This window comes from Rattus norvegicus, chromosome 6, assembly GCF_036323735.1.
Source record: "Rattus norvegicus strain BN/NHsdMcwi chromosome 6, GRCr8, whole genome shotgun sequence".
Classification (NCBI taxonomy): domain Eukaryota; kingdom Metazoa; phylum Chordata; class Mammalia; order Rodentia; family Muridae; genus Rattus; species Rattus norvegicus.
In genome coordinates this window covers 109,460,756-109,479,382 of record NC_086024.1, presented here as the reverse complement: position 1 = coordinate 109,479,382, position 18,627 = coordinate 109,460,756, and the positions used below count along the sequence as shown (strand labels likewise).

Genomic DNA, 18,627 nt, shown 5'->3' with positions numbered 1-18,627 from the left:
CAGGACTCACCCTCACTATAAGGGCAACTGGCACAGCTAATGCTGCTGCAGCTGGAGATCTCTGTAACTAGCCCCGATCCCTCCATCCCACCAGGGGGTGAGGAGAATTAAAAATCACGGTCACAGAGTCCATCCTATCTCCTTTCCCACTCCAATCCGCTTTTCTGAGAATTTCCAGCTGTCTTTCCTTTTCTTCTGTCAGAGTCCCTTCAGCTTAACCTAACTTCCTGTCAGCCTCTGGCCTCCCTCTCCGCAGACCACCCCCCGCCTGGACTGCTCGGGCCTTGGGCCTGCGGCTCTGTGAAGCCAGCATTCCCTTCCTCCTCCTACCCGAGGTGCCAGCACCCCGCCACCCTCCACACTCCACAGTCACCCCTTTTCCCACTCTCAATCTCCTCTCGGGTTTGGCTGCGAGGCCTGGAGGGTACTCACCATTCTGGCGGTTGCTACCGTCACTGCTCTGGTTGCTAGGGCCCGCTGGGGTTAGTGCGCAGGCGCACCGCTGGAGCTCTCCGTCTTGGCTGCACTGGCAGCGGTCCTTTCTCTCCGCCTTCAGGGTGGTGCGAGCGGAGCATTGTGGGACGGCTGGCGGCCCCCCGGGTCCTCCAACCTCTCTTCGCTGAGCAGGTGCGGGTGTAGACAAGACCTGAATTATCTGCGCAAGTAATCCATGCACTTTCCTAATGCCAGAATTGCCTTAAACGTGGAACTTTCAAACCTCCTAGTAACATTTGCATTTCTGATATAAAAGAACTTTTAAAATAAAAAGTCCTTCCCTGGGAAAATGACTCGAAAGATTAACTAACTGTCTTAGGCAGTTGGCTTGGCCATCTTGCTCAGTATACTCAGAATTAAACTGTGAACTTCTCTTACTCTTTTCCTTACTCTAGATCCTCCAAGGAGAACCCAGGTGCCTGAAACCTGAGATATACATTTAAAGTATTACAAAATGTTGATTTTTTTTTTTTTTTGCAACCAAAAATTTTTTTCCTTCTCTAAGAAATCAGGTAGAAAGGTTAAACAGACGCATTTTTTGTTTGTTTGTTTGTTTGTTTGTTTCTAAGACGAGGTTTTTCTATTGTAGCCCTGGAAACACCTCCTGTCTCTGCCTCTGGAATGTATGTGTGTGTTGGGGGGGGGGAAGATACACACACACACACACACACACACACACACACACACTTGATCTCAACAGGGTAACACTGTTTATGGGATCAGAAAGGGGCCCCAACCTCTGCCTGGGATGAAGACTGAGCTCACTTAAAGTACACATATAGAATGTAGGTAGCCACCAGGAAGTTACAGCTATTTTTGGCAGTTATACTGGGAGCAGGGTGTGCCGTGTTTTAGAAACCAGGGTTTATTGTTTCTGCAAGTGAATCTGAATGGTCAGGCTGGGGCTAAGGCATTCTTTATGGTCCAGCTATTTTCCAGTACAGCCTCTCAACCTGAGGCTATCACTCAACCAAAAGGTATTTGTATTTTAAGTAAATTCAAGTTGCCAAGCAAAAATAGTTGATGGGATCCTCTTTAAAGTCTATGTAATACACACAAAAGTGTGTAAACATATATTTAAAGGGGTATTATGAAGGTATAATGATTGTTAACCACAGAATTGTGCCTCCTCAAAATTCGTATGCTGAAGTCTAATGTGATTGTCACAGTATCTAGAAACAGGACCTTTGAGGTTAAATAGGGCCATAATCCACGACTCATGTCCTTGTAAGAGTAAAAGACACCAGAAGCACCATCAACAAAATACAAAAAGCCATTGGAGGACCTCATAGCCTGTGCCTTGGTCTTTAACTGAAGGTTCCAGACTGTCAGAAAATAAAGCCCTATTACCGAAGTCACTTAATTTATGGAAACTTATCACAGCAGCTCAAGGTGACTAATACAATGTTATTGTTGTGGATTTCCTGATTGCTCTGTGATACAATATTTTCATTTAAAAATAACAAAATTTCATTATAAAATAGAATAATGAAATCACATTTTTAACTAAGGAATTGATAAAGAAACATTTATTAAAGAAAATAAAAACATGTTTGTAACATACCATGGTTTTCAATAGACTACCACATTACCCATCCCTACACTAGAGTTTCTCCTTGCCTGTCAAAAGTTCCTTACCAATTTCGTGTATATGTGAATCCCATCCTCAAACTTAGCCAATAGCCAGCTCAATATTCACCTCACCAAAGACTATGGGCTATGCCCTATAGAAGTAATATTCACAGTGAAATATCAGCACATCCACTTCACAAACTCACATGTATGTCCCCTTTGTCACTGCAGCAATAAACCGACTATGAATAAGTCTCGTTTACTGTCAGGTCCAAGAGAAACTCTGGACAAATGTCTAAGTGGGGTTCCTATTAGCACACCAAAGCACATGCGGTCCTCCAGGCTTGCTGGGTACCAGTGACTGCTCTCAGCTCTCCTCACCCTCGACCCTACCCTAAACTAATCCAGCTCAGCTCCTGCATAGATTTCTCTTCCCCCAGCTTCTCCTATATAATCCTGCTATTTCAGCAATGAGCCCCGCTCCCTCTCTCCGTGTGTGTCTCTCTCTGTCTCCTCTTCCTCTCTCACTCTCCTTCCACCCCCTCCTCTCATGGCCTTGTTCACGATACTGGCAATGTTTAATCTGCTACTTTCTCTCCCTGCTCTGGAATCTTCCAGATACTTCTGGACATACTCTCCTTCATAGCTACAGTAAAACAAAAACAAAAACAAAAACAAAACCTCAACCATACTGTGGAATGGTCATGTCCTTACTTTTATGCATACCATTATATCAAAGTCATATTATTAGACTGAAAGACCCCCAGAGCAGGGAGACCCTTACTCAAGTCTCAGGATGATACAACCCCCCAAGAACTCACATGAGACCGTCCTTGCTGTAATAAAAATGAGGTTTATTGATAGGAACCAGTGCACTGGGGTCGAGACTCGTATCCCACGCAGGGGCAGACGAGTTTAACCCCAAGTGGCTGGGAGAAGAGGTATCTAAAGGAAGAAACCACAACCCAAGGAGGTAGGGAGGGCGTCATTGGAAAATGTCGAGAATACCAGTGAAAAATCACAAGGAGAAGCTTTCTGTTTCTCAAGATTGTTTAACTTTATGGCCAGCCAGTTCCTGGGAGAAGCTTCCTGTTTCTCAAGATTGTTCTTTAAGATTTTAATCTAACTTATGGTCAGCTAGTTCCTGGGAGAGAGTTGCCGAACTGGCTGGTGTAATTGCAGTTCTAGAACCCGACCAGTTTCTTTCTTCTGCTCTAAACTTTTGTCTAGGGGGGCAACCTTAAAACTTCTACCTTTCAAGACATTTATGTGCCTCTACAAAATAACTCAACATGTTTTGACACATTTCATGCCAAGAACACTTTAATCCCAGTTGGGGAGGCAGAGGAAGGAGGGATCTCTTTCCAGCCTGCCAGGTCAACATGGCTAGAGTTGGGTCCTAAATTCTCAGCATTCCTCAGAAACTGTGTGAAGTGGTCTTCTGTTTTCCAGGAAACACCATTACTCTCTTATCTGCTCCTACGGCCCCCAACCTCCGTAAAGGGCGTCTAGGTCACTATTAACAATCCTCCAGCAGATCTGAGCCCCTTGCTAGTTCTTAGACTGTGCTAGCAAATCTGCCCTCGTCCTGTGGCAACGTAGCCTCTTATACCTGAGTTAGCAGGACTGGCCTATCAGTTTTGCTATTTTGCCTGCTCCCATCGCCTTGGCAATTGTCAGTTTAATGCTCTCCCTGTGTTTTCTCTCTGCTTCTCCAGATGCCTCTAGCTAGTCTCATTCTTCTACCTACAGTGAGAACCTATTCCTTTTGAAGCCACTTAATTTTTGGAAGCTAATCCATGGCAGCTCCTTCTGACTAATACAATATTTTTTTTTTTAACTGCTCCCCTCGCCTACAATGAACACCAGGACAGCAAAGAGTATATAGAGAGATCCTGTCTCAAAACAAAACAAAACAATAACAAATACTTTGTGTTGGTATTCTGTTTAAGCTCCACCCCCACAGCTACCTGCTAACAGCCAGCTATGCTCTGCCCCACAGTTGCCTGGCAACAGCCAGCAGTGCCTGACTATATAAGGGACTGCTTGCCTCCTCCTTTCCCTCTTACTCACCTCTTGCTCTCTCTTGCTCTCTCTGTCCCTGTCTCTTCTCTCTCCATCCCCCCCCCCCCGCCTCCACATGCTCATGGCCCGCCTCCTTTCCTTTCCTCTCCCCTTCTTCTCTCATTAAACCTTTCCACTTGGAACCATGTTGGCTTGGTGTGTTTCAGTCTCGGGCCGAAATTTAAACCTGAACACTTTGAGTTTCAGATTTTCTAAGGCTAAAAACATTCCCATAAGAAACAAAAGAGATATAATAGATCTCTCCTTTTTTTAACCACAACTGTTGTGTTTTATAAAAAAAGATAGAGACCAGAGACATGTTTGGTGGAGGCGCAGTATAGTGGGGGCGAGTGGGCAGTATGGGGAGAGGAGTTGAGAGAAAGGGGGGGGAGAAAGAGAGGGAGAGAGGAGTAGGCCGGCCAAGAGCATGGAGAGAGAGGGAGGAGGGGAATGGGGAGAGAGAGAGAGTAAGGAGCAGGAACAGGAGCAAGAGACAGAAGAGGGGGCAAGGAGCCCTATTTATGGCTAGTCAGGTATACCTGGCTGTTGCTAAGTAACTGTGGGGTGGAGCCTAGACTAAATGGCAACAACAATAAATTCAATTTATCCAAAATATATTTTATTCTCAAAACAAATAGGCCCGTTGAAGAAGAAACAAACCAACAGAGAAAACAGCAGCCACGATAAACCCAAATTGTAACACACTGATTTATTGACTCAGCCCATATTCAAGGAATGGCTAGAAGACCAGAGCTCAAAGGATTTAATTGCACTTGGATCCGAGGCTTTATCATAAAAGCTGAAGTCACGGGGTCACAAGTTTGTCCAGTTGTACAAACAGCAACAAGGTTTGGATGGTCATGTTTATGTTCTGTCTGACAGTGGGACAGCATGGCAGATGCAAGCGCTCTTCCTCAGCCTACAGCTCAGAGGACAGAGAACGGAAAGCTTGGTGAGAGGCTTTTTTGTACCTCCAGGAAACCATGGGATTTGTCCTTAAGTCTTGGAAGAATTTCTTGTGCTCAGGGAAGATCCTCTACTCTGGAATCTCAGGACTCTAGACGATGCTTCACTATGACTAGGAGAAGCAACTAGTCTTCTCCATTGTAAGAAGAGCAGACGGTGAAGGGACAAAGAGTGACCGACGCGGCGGGCAGAACTGTGCCCAAAACTGGCTCACAGTTCAGGCTCATGAAAACCCTGACATCGGAACATTTTCCCCCAGACAGGAAAACATCACACAGTGACTGGTAATCCAGACAAGGTGGTAAGTACTTTGGGGTCAGGGTAAAGTCTTGAGTAAATTTCAGGCATGTTAAAAACGGATAAAAACAAGGCAGAATCTGTATGACTTTGCCAGGTGGGTTCTGAAGACTCAGATAAAATCAGTTAGGGCCAGAGAGGATGGGAGACTTGAGAGCAATACAGATCAGTCAGTCCTCAGAAGCCGAAGGAAAGACAGTCCAGTAGCTGGGAGTTCTTGCATTCTTTTACTTAAGGTTAAGGTTGGTCTTACAGAACTAAACAGACCTGCTAGCTGAAATTCGGAGGAGAGAGTGGACTCAGCATTGAAAGGGGAGTTGTTGCAAAGGCTCGGAGTCCCGTAGGACCCTTCCAAGGAGATTGGACTTCCTATGAAAAGTTTCTTAGGAGCTGGGGTTCTAACTGTGTTGGCTGAATGCATGCCTGTTAGGATCTAAGAATCGCCGGAGAATGATATCTCATGTTTAAATAGTGTGTAAAAGCAAAGAGCATTTATTTAGTGGAATAATTTGTATGTAGGAATCAACCCATTTGTGCACAAAGGCCCAGCTTTTATTGTCAGTTAGGGGAATTCTAGGGAGGGGTGTATGCCCTTTTACCTTGAGCTCTATCTACAGGGGTCTAATTTTACAATTGATTGGGCTCAGGAGACATCCCTGGGGGGGGGTCGTTCATTTATTTTAGCTATTTTAACTTTAGGCCACTTAACAAGGTATTCTTGGATCGGCTGCCCGAAGCTGTGATTGGCTGACCATTGGTTCTTAGATCTGGGTTCATATTTCTGAGAAACAGAAACTTAGGCCTAGTCTTCCAAACCGTCGGTTTGTAGCCTGCCATGGAATCAATCTTAATCCCATTATGCCAGTCATTCAAAAAACCCTGGGGTTTGTCCTTGGCAAGGCATAGCATAGCCCTAGGCATGGTAGTGTAAGGCTGAAATAACAGCATTGAAGTAACTGGTGGAAACAGAACGATCCGAAGTTCTTGTCTATACAGTGACTGTGAGACCCAGTCTGGGTCCCTGCCTCCCCCCCCCGGACCCCCCCCCAAAAAATAAATCCTTCCTTAGTGTTGGGGTTTAAATCTCGACTCGCGTTCGGACAGAACACACCAAAGCAACATGGTTCCATGTGGAGAGATTTAATGAGAGTAGAAGAGGAGAGGAAAAAGGCCAGCCGTGAGCACATGGAGGGAAGGAGGGAGGGGAATGGAGAGAGAAGGGGACAGGGGAAGAGGGTAAGAGCCGGGAGCAAAGAGAAGAGCAAAGAGAGCGAGGAGGGGCCAAGCAGCCCAAGTGTCAGGCACAGCTGGCTGTTGCCAGGTAACCGTGGGGCGGAGCATACCTGGCTGTTGCCAGGTAACTGTGGGGGTGGAGCTTAGATGAATACCAACATTTAGTACTCCGGAAATTCAAAAGAATCTGCATGGCATCATTAGAACTTTCTCTAGAATCACAATGTTACATTTTGCTATGCCTGGCAGGTTTTTCACCATTGAGATACTTTCGGAAGAAAGTTTGAATGCGTTGCCAGGCATCCAACTGTGCCCTTGACTGAGCCCTTGGCTCACCTCCAGAGAGTATCGGTCCACTCACTGCCGTAGGTACAAAGGCTATGGGAGGAGGAAAATAGGGTGGGTCAATACAGTGACCACTTTTTGGATAGTAGATTATCTGGGGTCTGTCTTTTCCGTGGGCTTGTAGACGTCTACTGGCTATACGAGCATAGACGTCACTTTTCCAGCTATGATCATCCATGCCCACAATAAACAAGAAGGGTCCCTGGGCCTTCTCCAATGAAATAAGACTTTGGTGGTTGGGTTCCTCCAGTGGGTTGTTCCAAATATCCCCCAAATCCAAAAGGCCTGACTCCAAGATCTTATGTTTTGTTGGGTCATACCCAAGATTAGGAATAAACATATCCTTGTAATACAGAGGGGCTAAGGTGTTGGCCACACAGGCATTTATAAGGACAGTGGCTGTGATTTTGTCCTTCAGGAAAGCAGCCATCGAGAGGCACAGGTCACCGCCTTTGGAGATCCCAAGAAGCCCAATATTTGGACCTTTCACCTAGGAGGAGAGAGAGAGAACAGTGTAGGGTTTATAAGTGGAAAGCAGGCAATGATTTTGTATTCTCCAAGAACCATCCTCAAGTATAACTTCTTTGTCTTCTACAACAATCTGTAAGTTAAAAAGAAGCCCGTTCGGTCCCCAGCTCTGAAAAAAAGAACCAAAAAAAAAAAAAAAAAAAAAAAAAGAAGCCTGCTCTGCTAATAAAGACATTGATTTCTGAGCGATAGACTACCTGTTTTATAAAGACCAGGTCAAGAGTATACACAAAGACCCTTGTAAGATAAATTAGTGAACTGCTAAATATTTCTCCTGACTTGGTGAATATAGCAGTATAAAAAAAAAAGATATGATCAAGCTCAATTTAAAACCTTGGAACTCACCTGTAGTTCTGAAGTGGATGTAGCAAGAAGAGCCAGTCATGGGCCCCAGGTCCCTGATCCCTGGCACCTCCTCCTCCTCTTTCCAATACTGATTCTTTTGTGCTCCCTAACAGGCTTTCACTGTGTGTGGGCATGCAGCTTAAATGTTGAAGGCCTAGCTAGGCACATATGTTCTAGTCAACATAGAGAAGAGGCATAGGGCTCGGACACATGATCAGATATGCCAGGCAGAGAATGAATGTGGAAGTTCCATACCCCAAGAGTGTGGTTCAGAGCATATGGGTTCTAAGTACACAAATTTCCTTGACTCTTCAGACTCCTCACCCTGTGCGAAAGAGTTCAGCCAAAGGAAGATCATAGCATGTAATATAAAACAAAGGACCCAGGCCAGGAACCACTCTTGCCGGGACATAAGGGGTCAAATTTGCAATGCATATTGGTGTTACAAGATATTTGAACCTGTTTCTAGTTTAGGGTGTGGCTCAGCTCTTAGCACACACCTTTAATCTGCCTGTCTGGAATAAAGACAGACCCTCAGTATTCACCTTCAATCCCAAACAATGAAGGCAAAGTTACTTTGTAGAAGGAAAGACCCATGTTTGAAAGTGATGTCTAATTGAGTGGCAGGGAAAGTGATGAATCAGAGAAAGATTTGAAATTAGGATATGCCCAACTCTCACGAGAAGAGAAAGGAAAGGGAAGCTACTTAAGGGAGAGAGAGAGAGAGAGAGAGAGAGAGAGAGAGAGAGAGAGACAGAGAGAGACAGAGACAGAGAGACAGAGAAAGACAGAGAGACAGAGAGACAGAGAGACAGAGAGAGAGACAGAGACAGAGGCAGAGAGGCAGAGAGAGAGAGAGGCAGAGAGAGAGAGGCAGAGAGAGAGAGGCAGAGGAGAGGCAGAGGCAGAGGCAGAGAGGCAGAGGCAGAGAGGCAGAGGCAGAGAGGCAGAGGCAGAGGCAGAGGCAAGGCAGAGGCAGAGGCAGAGGCAGAGGCAGAGGCAGAGGCAGAGAGGCAGAGGCAGAGAGGCAGAGGCAGAGAGGCAGAGGCAGAGGCAGAGGCAGAGGCAGAGGCAAGGCAGAGGCAGAGGCAGAGGCAGAGGCAGAGGCAGAGGCAGAGGCAGAGGCAGAGGCAGAGGCAGAGGCAGACAGGTTTACCGGGGAACAAGCTAGACACAGGTGAAGACTATGAACCAGAGAACAAGAAGATTAGAAAAGATTGCTAGAGTTAGTTTGAGCCTGAGTTGAGCAATTCAAATGCTGAAAGAAGGCCATATTGAGTCAGTCAGCTGGGAGAGGGGTTTGAGCCTGAAGAGCTGAGTTGAACCAGCCAGCCAGGGTTCAGAAAGAATAAGAAATGGTAAGTTTATTCAGCAGCAAGACTCAAGCTGAAAACATTCTAGGCCTAGATTAGAGTGAATGGAGGCTTGAAGCTTCAAGGACTGGGCCTAGGTTAGCAGACAGGTGGTAAGCCTCTCAGACAACAATTACATTTGGCCAATAAATGATACTTTTACATATTGACCTCTTGTTTTTCTAGGGCCTTGTCTCTCCTTAATAAGACCATCACAGTTCCAGATCATAGCTGGCCTGGAACTTGCCATGGAGACCAGGCTGCTTTGAACTCACAGAGATCCTGATGCCTTTACCTCTCGAATGTTACCATGCCTAGCACATCAAGGTTTTAATACCTCTACTGAGAGTCATTCCTGAACTTCAACAATGTTAGAGGATCATACAATTCCCTACAGAACATCTTATCCCTTAACATTAGAGTGTTCCAGACTCTAAACTTAGATGGTAGCAAAAGCTCGTGCCTGTGGTGGCTTGCGTGAAAGTGGCCTCCACAGATCCATAGTGTGGCCTTGTTGGAGGCCACAGTGAGTTGTGCTTTGAGGTTTCAGAAGCTCAAGCCAGGCCCAGTGGCTTATTCTCTCTCCCTGCTGCCTGTTAATTCAGAGGTCGAACTCTCAGCCCCTTCTCCGGCGCCATATCTACCTGGCATGCTGCCATGCTTCCCGCCATGATGACCATGGACTGAACCTCTGTACGGTTAGCCATCCCCAATCAACTGTTTTCCTTTATAAAGGGTTGCTGTGGGGCTGGAGAAATGGCTCAGCGGTTAAGAACACTGTCTGCTATTCCAGAGGTCCTGAGTTCAATTCCCAGCAACCACATGGTGGCTCACAACCATCTTCAGGCCCTCTTCTGAACTCTGTGGACATAATAAATCTGAGTTGCTGTGGGCATGGTGTCTCTTCACTGCAATAGAAAAACCTAACAAGTCAGTCTCATTTAAAATAAATGTTCTTCTGAGGTCCACATCAAAAAATAAATAAATAAATGTTCTGCTATCAGATACTTTATATAAAACATAAAAATTGTCAGGTTGGGAGGATATCCAGGCTCAGAGGAGAAAGACTGTGTGTATGGGGGGGGAGGGGGTGATCGGATGGGAGGCAGTAAGCAGGATGTAAAGTGAGTAAGTAAAATTAAATAAAGAAAATAAAGAAGACATAAAAATTGTCTAGGGTTGCTGTCTGTGCCAGCGAGGGCAGGCACAGGATAAGGCAAGGGCCTGTGATTACGCAGTGAAAAAGAAAGGAAGGCTGAGAATTTTAGAGATGGGGCCGAGGGTACAGAGAGGGGAGAAGGAAGATGGAGGAAGAGAAGGATGACCCAGATCTGTGTGGCTTTAAATAGCCACAGATAGCTACGAATATCATATAAGGGATGGATTATTACAGGACAATTTGTCTTATCTAGGTGGGCAGATCATATCAATATCAACTGGCCCTGAGTTCTTTGGGTGTTTTGTGGGTTGAGAATTTACTGATATAAATATGGCCTCTAGAGTTTTGATTTTACTGGGTTACAGGGATTTGTGGCAGCTAACCGCGAGATGAGGCTAGCCATAGAGGTGATCCCTTTTTTCATTATTTAACACAACATTAGGGTTATCATTACTGTGATGAAACACCATGACCAAAAGCTACTTGGGGAGGAAAGGGTTTATTTGGCATACCCTTTCACATTTCATATAGTCCATCATCAAAGGAAGTCAGGACAGAAACTCAGTGGTGGGGGGTGGCGGGGTGGGGGGAGGAACCTGGAGGCAGAAGCTGACACAGAGGCAACGGAGGGATGCTGCTTACATGGTTGGTTTGCTCAGCCTGCTTTTTTATAGAACCTGGGACCAGCAGCCTAGGAGTGGCCCCACCCACAATGGGCTGGGCCCTCCCACATCAATCACTAATTAAGAAAATGTCCTGCATGCTTGCCTACAGCCAGATCTTATGGAAGCATTTTCACAATGGAGGCTCCCTCCTCTCTGATGACTCTAGCTTATGTCAAGTGGACATAAAACTAGCTGGCACAGGGTTGGGGATTTAGCTCAGTGGTAGAGTGCTTGTCTAGCAAGCGCAAGGCCCTGGGTTCGGTCCTCGGCTCCAAAAAAAAAAAAAAAAAAAAGAAAAAAAAACTAGCCAGCACAATGAAATTTATCACCCTTACCATACAGATGAGGATCCGTAACATCAAAAACGCCATTCCTGTGCCAGTGTCACCCATAGATGGTCTCAAAGGTGTCTCTTTTTAGTGGAGCTCTCCCACTAAAAACTTGTATTGATGTTAGTAATGAGAAAAAGGCAAGCCTCTGAGATGTACTTGGAGGACAGTTGTGGGAGAACTCAAGGTTAGCAGTTTCTTATCGCTTTGGGAGTTATGGTGGTTACAAAGGGGAACAGTTAAATCTTAAGAGATAGGAGACACGGGCAGAAAAAGGAATAATCTTAGCAACTGTTAAGGGACTGCTCGGGTCTCCCTTCATATTTCTAATTGCCAGTGTCCTGGCAGGGCTTTTGGCTCTGGCCTGAGTCCACTTCACCTTCCTTTGTATTCAGACCAGCACTGGGACCCACCTGTGGATGGTGCAGCATGAAGGTCACAGCTTCTTCAAAGTACTCCAGATGCACTTGGCTCAAATATTCAGGGAGGTCTTCAAATTGGAAATAAGCCAGAGCAAGCACAGCAAAACCATGCCCAGCCAGGAGGCTGGCTCTGTACTCACGTAAGCCACCAATACTTCCATACAAGTCAATAATCCCAGAGAACTGGCCCTCGCCTGCGGAAGACCACACACCATTACATCACAAGAGGCTTTAGCTACTCAAAAGATATTTAAGGATTCAGATTTTTGGCAATCAGCAAGAAAAAGCTTTTCTTTCTTCCTTTCTTCCTCCCTTTCTTCCTTCCTTCCTTTCCTTCCTTCCTTCCTTCTTTCCTTCCCTCCTTCCTTCCTTCCTTTCTTCTTTCTTCTCACTTTCTTTCTTGGGAGACCTGGCTTTATTACATTGTATAAGGAGCCCTTGATCCTCTTGCCTCTGCCTCTCAACAGTGGACTTACAGATGTGTGTGGCACCACATCTGGCTATTTTTTTTTTTTGGTGGGGGTGGGTGGCGGGGATTGAGACAGAGTCTCACTATGTAGCTCTAGCTGGTTTGGAACTAACTATGTAGAACAGGCTGTCCTCAAACTCAGAGGTACGCCTGCCTCTGTCTCCTAAGATTATAGGTATGCACCACCATATGGTCTGGTTGGTTTTAATAAGTTACAAAGAAAAAGAGAAGTGTAACAAAATATCTTCCCTCCCTAATTTGTCACGGTAATAAAAAATAAAGTTTAAAAAAGTAACACATCTTCCAACAACTTTTTTCAGTTTCCTTAGAAAATATCTAAATGCTTTAAGGATATAAAGCACTCTTAGGGCCACCAGGGATTACTAGAGGATAGCCCTATCTTCTCGTCATCTGTTCTACCTTTAAAGAAGGGCACCCTACATTAGCTGAGTTGTTTTGGTCCCTGGATGTTTGTATGTGCTGTTTCTTTTGCTGACTCTGGTATTCTCCCTCCCTCCTGATTTTGATGGGCTCAGCTTTGTAATTTGCAACTTTCAATTCAGATAGTCTTAGACACATTCTCACCAGCACCTTCACCAGTACCTCCCTCTCAGAGGACCTGCCACATTGTACTATGGGTATAAGAATAATTCTATTGGGCTATAAGTTTTACCCCAAATTGAGAGGCCATGTCTTAGTTACTTTTCTATTCCTTTGATAAAACACCATGACCAGAGCAGGATAAAACGATAAAAGGAAGCATTTAATTCGGAGCTCATAGTTTCAGAGGGTTGGAGTCCCTGACCTCCCTGACCATCCTAGGGTTGGGAGGGGAACTTTGGAGCAGTAGGTGGGAGCTCATAGAGGATCCACAAGTACGAGGCAGAGAGAGCTGAGAACGGTGCTCCCCTTTGAGACACCAAAAGCCAATCCAATGACACACCATACCTCCCAATCCTTTCCAAACAGGTCTATCAAATGGGCACAAGATATTCAAATATATAAGTCCATGAAGGGCATGTTCATGCAAAGCAACAGAGGCTACATAGTAGACAATGAAATTTGGGGTGATTTTCCCCCTCATCCCTTTCTTCATTTTCCTCTTATTCTTTAAGACAGTCTCCTGTAGTCCACACTAGTTTCAAACTTTGTAATGCAGGATCTTGAGCTCTTGATCCTCCTGCCTCAGCCTCCCGAGAGCCTGGGATTTCAAACACATAATCCCATACTATTTAAATAGTTTACTTGTGTCCCGTGTTGTTTGCTGGGCCTTAATAAAAACCTTGGTAACTTTGTGGTGGTTTGAATAAGAATGAGCCTATATACTTCAATGTTTAGTCATCAGGGAGTGGCAGTGTTTGAGACCAATTAGGAAGTGTGGCTTTGTTGGAGAAAAAAACAACAAAACTCTTTTCTGGGAGTGGGTTTTGAGGTTTCAAAAGCCCACAATAGGCCTGGAGTTTGCTCTCTCTGCCTGTGGATCAGGTTTTAGCTCTCAGCTGCTGCCTGGGCATCTTCCCGAATGCTACATGCTGTCATGATGATAATGTATGCACCTCTGAAAGTGTAAGGGAGCCCCCAATTTAATGTTTTCTTTCATTGTGTCTCTTTACAGCAATAGAACAGTGACTAGGATAAATATTTTTTCTGGATGACTTAATCAGTCATGGTGACTTACAGAGCTCCTATTAAAGTTCTGTGGAAGTCTCCAGAAATGAACAGAAATGGAGTAGGTCTCAGTTCCAGTCACAGGTGGTCCCACTGTACCAAGCAACCACAAGTAAAGAGCTGTAAAAGCGAGGGAGATTCTCTTACTTTGTGCAACGACCACCAAAATAAGTTTCAAAATTCTGTGTACTGCAATGACTAACTTGTAGTTTTCTGTCGCTAGAAGGGGTGTGCCGGGAACTGTCTTTCCACTGTTTTTACATAGATCTTCGTGGTCGCCAAGCAAGCACTTTGCAGACTGGGCTATCTCCCGATCACACTATCCATTTGGAACAGGATAATTTTATTCTGGGGCTGTCTGGTATTTGATGGGAAAGTTAGAAAGTTGGCAGCATTGCTGGCCTCTACCAGCTAACTGGCAACAGCACCCCCTCCCCCGATCCCACACATACCTTCCACCCTCACCCCTACCCCCCACCCCCGCCACAAGGTTTCTCTCTGTAGCCCTGGCTGTCCTGTTACTGGCTCTGTAGACCAGGCTGGCCTTGAACTCAGAGATCAGACTACCTGTCTCCCCTGCTGGAAGTAAAGGTGTGCATCACCACCTCTGGGCTCTCGCCTTCATTTTTTGACAAATGAAATCTCTGCAGATATTGCCAAATGTCCTCATGGAGGGGCAAAAATCACCCTAGGTTGAAAACTACCACCAGCACGTTTATGGTGGGGAGAGGTTCTGCCATGGATATTCTTGTGCACTTTAACGACTCGGGAACACTGTCTTCATTTGTGGGTTAAAGGCTCTTTGAAAGTTTGATGTGAAAAGAGACAAAAGTCACTCTTACTACAGCCATACGTTATTGATTATATCAGTATTTAAAACTCCTTCACCTGGCTAGCATTTAGTGAGTTTCAATAAAGTAAGTTGAACTCCCTCTTCAGCATATAGTTGAGGGATTCATGGTGCCTTAAGGGAGTGAGACTTGGTAGAAAATTTACTCTTAAAGAAGACTGAGGGGGTTGGGGATTTAGCTCAGTGGTAGAGCGCTTGCCTAACAAGTGCAAGGCCCTGGGTTTGGTCCCCAGCTCCAAAAAACAAAACAAAACAAAACAAAACAAAAACAGACGACTGAGAATTTGGAGAATGGGGACAAGGTTACTAAAGTTAGGCAATTATGTGATAGAACCCAAGGGGGTCTATTCAGGACCAGAAGATAGACTAGGCTGTGAGCACAGGAGTGGGGTGGGCTGCTCACCTGGGGGCAGGAAGAGCGTGGCGCGCACCCTGCCCTCGCGCACGGGCACGCGCCGCACCCCGGGAGCCATGAAGTGACGCTCGTGCACCGCCTGTGCAAGCCGCTGACCGCCGTCGGGCTCGTGTCCGTCCAGCACCTCCAGCTCCACCACTAAGGGCGTCTGCACGTCGCGCTTGATCAAACGCCAGAAAGGCCGTTCGGGCTCCATGGCCCATATCAGCCCCATGGGCTCGAGCCCCGTGAAGCTGCCGCCCAGCGCGGGAGCGAGCGCCAGGTTCAGCTCTCCTTGGACATCAGCGCGGTAGAGCGCGTGGGCTCGGAAGAGCACACCCTTCTCGTCGCGCAGGGCCGAGCATAGTGTGACAGACTGCTCCGGGGCCAGGCCGCTCAGGACGATGCTCAGCGGCTCGTCCCAGCAACTGCGGCCGGCGGGCTCCAGAGTAAGCGTCGCCGCCATAGGGAGCTGGAAACCTCGTGTAGTGCCACGCGAGTTGAGTTCGGAGCGGAGCCTGGCCTGCTGTGGAGGAGAGCCTGACCTGCTGTAGAGGAAACCTAGTGCCGTCTCTGAGAGTTCCCTATCCCTGGCTCACGTGCCTCAGACAAGACAGGGACAGAAAACAGGCTGACTATATACAGGAAGGATGTAGGTCAGAGTAGCAGCAGTGGCACTCTCCACCACAGAGGATTCTGTCCACATAGTGTTGAGGATTGGTTGGTAACACTAGCTGAATAAAATCAAGGCAGAGTCTAGCCCTTGCGTGGATTGAGTAGCAACTTTCTATAAAAACAAACAACCTTTAAATATTCTATTACTTTTATTTAAGGCCTTTTTTTTTCCTACTTCAGGGAGATATAAAAGGTTAGATACGGGGTTGGGGATTTAGCTCAGTGGTAGAGCCCTTGCCTAGGAAGCTCAAGGCCCTGGGTTCGGTCCCCAGCTCCAAAAGAAAAAGAAACAAACAAAAAAAAAAAAAAAAAAAAAAAGAATGCTGAACCTCGCATCATCAGCACATTCAGCAAAACATTTTGGGGTTGGGGATTTAGCTCAGTGGTAGAGAGCTTGCCTAGGAAGCGCAAGGCCCTGGGTTCGATCCCCAGCTCCAAAAAAAAGAACCAAAAGAAAAAAAAAGGTTAGATATTTTATAAAGAACAGATTTATTTGTGTCTTATGGTTTTGAAGTCTGAGAAGTCAACCCTGGAGGGGCCTATATTCAATCACATGTCATCCAGTAGTGGAAAGTCAACAGCACTCAAATTTGGGTGTACTGACTCAGACATGGGAGAATCGCTGTGTTAGGCTGACAGCCACCCTCCAGCATAGCTATTCTGTTCCATGCCTGCCAGCTATTTCATATTGTTGCTGTGACATGACTGCCAGTCACTGACACAGAGAAGTGACTTGGCTCAGGCCATGCTGACCACACACCCTGTTTTGTTCTGTGTGTTCTGACTGAGATTTGCTAATTTTTTTTAAGATTTATTTATTATGTATAAGTACAGTGTAGGTGCTTCAGACACACCAGAAGAGGGCATCGGATCTCACTACAGATGGTTGTGAGCCACCATGTGGTTGCTGGGAATTGAACTCAGGACCTCTGGAAGAGCAGTCAGTGCTCTTAACGGCTGAGCCATCTCTCCAGCCCTGAGATTTGCTAATCTTAAGAAATTTCACAAAGCTTTACATAGAACCCACCAAATCAAAAGTTGATATGAACGGTTATGTGTAAAATATCTTGAGTCAGGGATGACCAGCTGGTAGTCCTTCCAGCACCTATGTATGAGTTCACCGTGGTTTTCGTAACCGACACTGAAGAACGCTACTAATAAGCCAAAAAGTTATGACTACAATACTCATGCTCTGTTATCTCAGTGTTGTGAGATTCTCCTGTTCACCACCCATCCACGCCCTTGAGAATACTTTGCCTAGTAAGCCAACTGCTCCCCTACTCGCCCTTTAAACTTTTTAACGTGGTTTTCCTATTTAAAAAAGTCTACTCTGAGAGTAGACTGTACTGCGGTTGGGTTCCTGAGTCCCTTTTGTGGTCCTGGATATCCAGTATTAAGGTGTGCATTCAATAAACTACTCTTGCTTAACCAAGGTCATGGTTCATTTGGTTTGAGTGGCAATTCCTGAACTCCAATAATTGTAATTCAAAGCAAGCCTGGGTTACATAGAGAGAGATTCTGTTTTAAACAAACACACACAGGCAGACAGAGCATGCAAGAAAAAGGGTCATACTCATCCTTCGAAGAGAAAACTAGAGATAACCCACCCCGTCCATTCACCAATACAGCGTTCTTTCAAAGTTTTTACCTATTCTTACAGGTACAGCGGATATGGAGTTCCTACCACACAGTGCCAAGCGATGGTGGCACATGCTTTTAATTTCAATACTTGGGGGGCAGAGGCAGCTGGGTTTCTGTGAGTTCAAGTCCAGCCTGATCTAGAGTGAGTTGTTTTTGTTTTTTTGTTTGTTTTTTTTTTTTCTGGCACACAACCTTTGAGAAACAAATTGAAACCTAGGAAAGGCACATGTGAAAAGAAAAGGTCGAATGTGTCATGTGAATTTATACACACAAACATGCAGGCAGAACAAGATCTAGAAAAGACCAACACCAGACCCTAGGAGATATTCTTCTGCTCCAGGCATTCTTTCCCACAGATAATTGTTTTAACCAGGTCTACATTACTGCAGTGAGATATTCCCGGGTATTAATTTATGAAGAGAAAATGTTTAAAGTTTCTGTAATCCAGTCTGAGATCTGGGGCCTCCACTGATAGAAGCCTCTAGTGGGAGTACCTAGACAGCAAGGTGAGGTCCAACTATATACACATCAGGCATTAGAAAGAAAGACATTAGGATTCTACAGCTCTGTTCATGGGCACACTCCCAGTAGCCTGAAGAATTCCTAGAAGTCACTACCTACCTATCCCCACCCCCTTTCTCTTGTCTCTGGCTTGGTTTTTTTTTACCCCCCTTGAGACAAATGTAGCCCTGTGTAGCCCTGGATGTCCTGGAACTTACTCCTTAGACCAGGCTGACCTCGAGATCCACCTTCCTCTGCCTTCCAAATGCTGGAATTAAAGGCATAGCATCCCACTAGGGATTCTAAGACTCTAACTGTACGAAATACATCGGTTTTTCAAGTTAACTGGTCTTAACTATTTTTATGTTCTTACTTTTATTTACGTGGAAAGCCATAGCGTTGCCACCAATCGATCGTCCACCAATCGATCGCCCAACTCTCACAGTAAGAGTAGATGTGGGAGCTGGGGATTTAGCTCAGTGGTAGAGGGCTTACCTAGGAAGCGCAAGGCCCTGGGTTCGGTCCCCAGCTCCGAAAAAAAGAACCAAAAAAAAAAAAAAAAAAAAAAAAGAGTAGATGTGGACAGGGGCCGAATCTTCCACCTTGGCTCTGCCTCACTGTTACTCTGACTTCCCGGATCATCCCACTGTCCTTGTC

The 18,627-nt window shown here is 45.7% G+C and overlaps 2 protein-coding genes and 1 long non-coding RNA gene across 4 annotated transcripts in view; 1 reads left to right on the top strand and 2 right to left on the bottom strand.

Moving 5' to 3' along the window:
• Dnal1 (dynein, axonemal, light chain 1) overlaps window positions 1-442 on the bottom strand; it is a 36,261-nt gene extending 35,819 nt beyond the window's left edge. The window contains exon 1 of one of the 2 annotated variants that reach the window (NM_001109477.2): window positions 433-442. In NM_001109477.2, coding sequence (NP_001102947.2) covers window positions 433-435 — 3 coding nt within the window. In that variant the 5' untranslated portion in view covers window positions 436-442. Of the gene's footprint in view, window positions 1-10; window positions 394-432 lie in introns of those variants that run through there. The other variant, XM_039112929.2, reaches the window with a different exon arrangement.
• Window positions 443-6,795: 6,353 nt separating this feature from the next.
• On the bottom strand, window positions 6,796-15,870 carry Acot6 (acyl-CoA thioesterase 6). Its single transcript, NM_001305285.1, has 3 exons — window positions 15,163-15,870; window positions 11,764-11,966; window positions 6,796-7,462 (listed from the first exon to the last, which is right to left on the bottom strand). Exons 1-3 carry the CDS (start codon window positions 15,617-15,619, stop codon window positions 6,854-6,856), a joined length of 1,269 nt encoding a protein of 422 aa, NP_001292214.1. The 5' UTR covers window positions 15,620-15,870; the 3' UTR covers window positions 6,796-6,853.
• Window positions 6,859-7,685, top strand: LOC134479231 (uncharacterized). The gene is made up of 2 exons (XR_010052283.1): window positions 6,859-6,996; window positions 7,391-7,685. It is a non-coding gene; the product is annotated as an uncharacterized LOC134479231 (long non-coding RNA).
• Window positions 15,871-18,627: the final 2,757 nt, after the last annotated feature.

Bases quoted from the DNA above. Each gene is read 5' to 3' on its own strand.
- Acot6 (NM_001305285.1), bottom strand. From the start codon at position 15,619: ATGGCGGCGACGCTTACTCTGGAGCCCGCCGGCCGCAGTTGCTGGGAC. The intron at 11,967-15,162 runs GTGAGCAGCCCA...GGTCTTCCGCAG, and splicing joins CACGCTCTTCCTGCCCCCAG to GCGAGGGCCAGTTCTCTGGG. The intron at 7,463-11,763 runs GTGGGTCCCAGT...CTCTCCTCCTAG, and splicing joins TCATGCTGCACCATCCACAG to GTGAAAGGTCCAAATATTGG.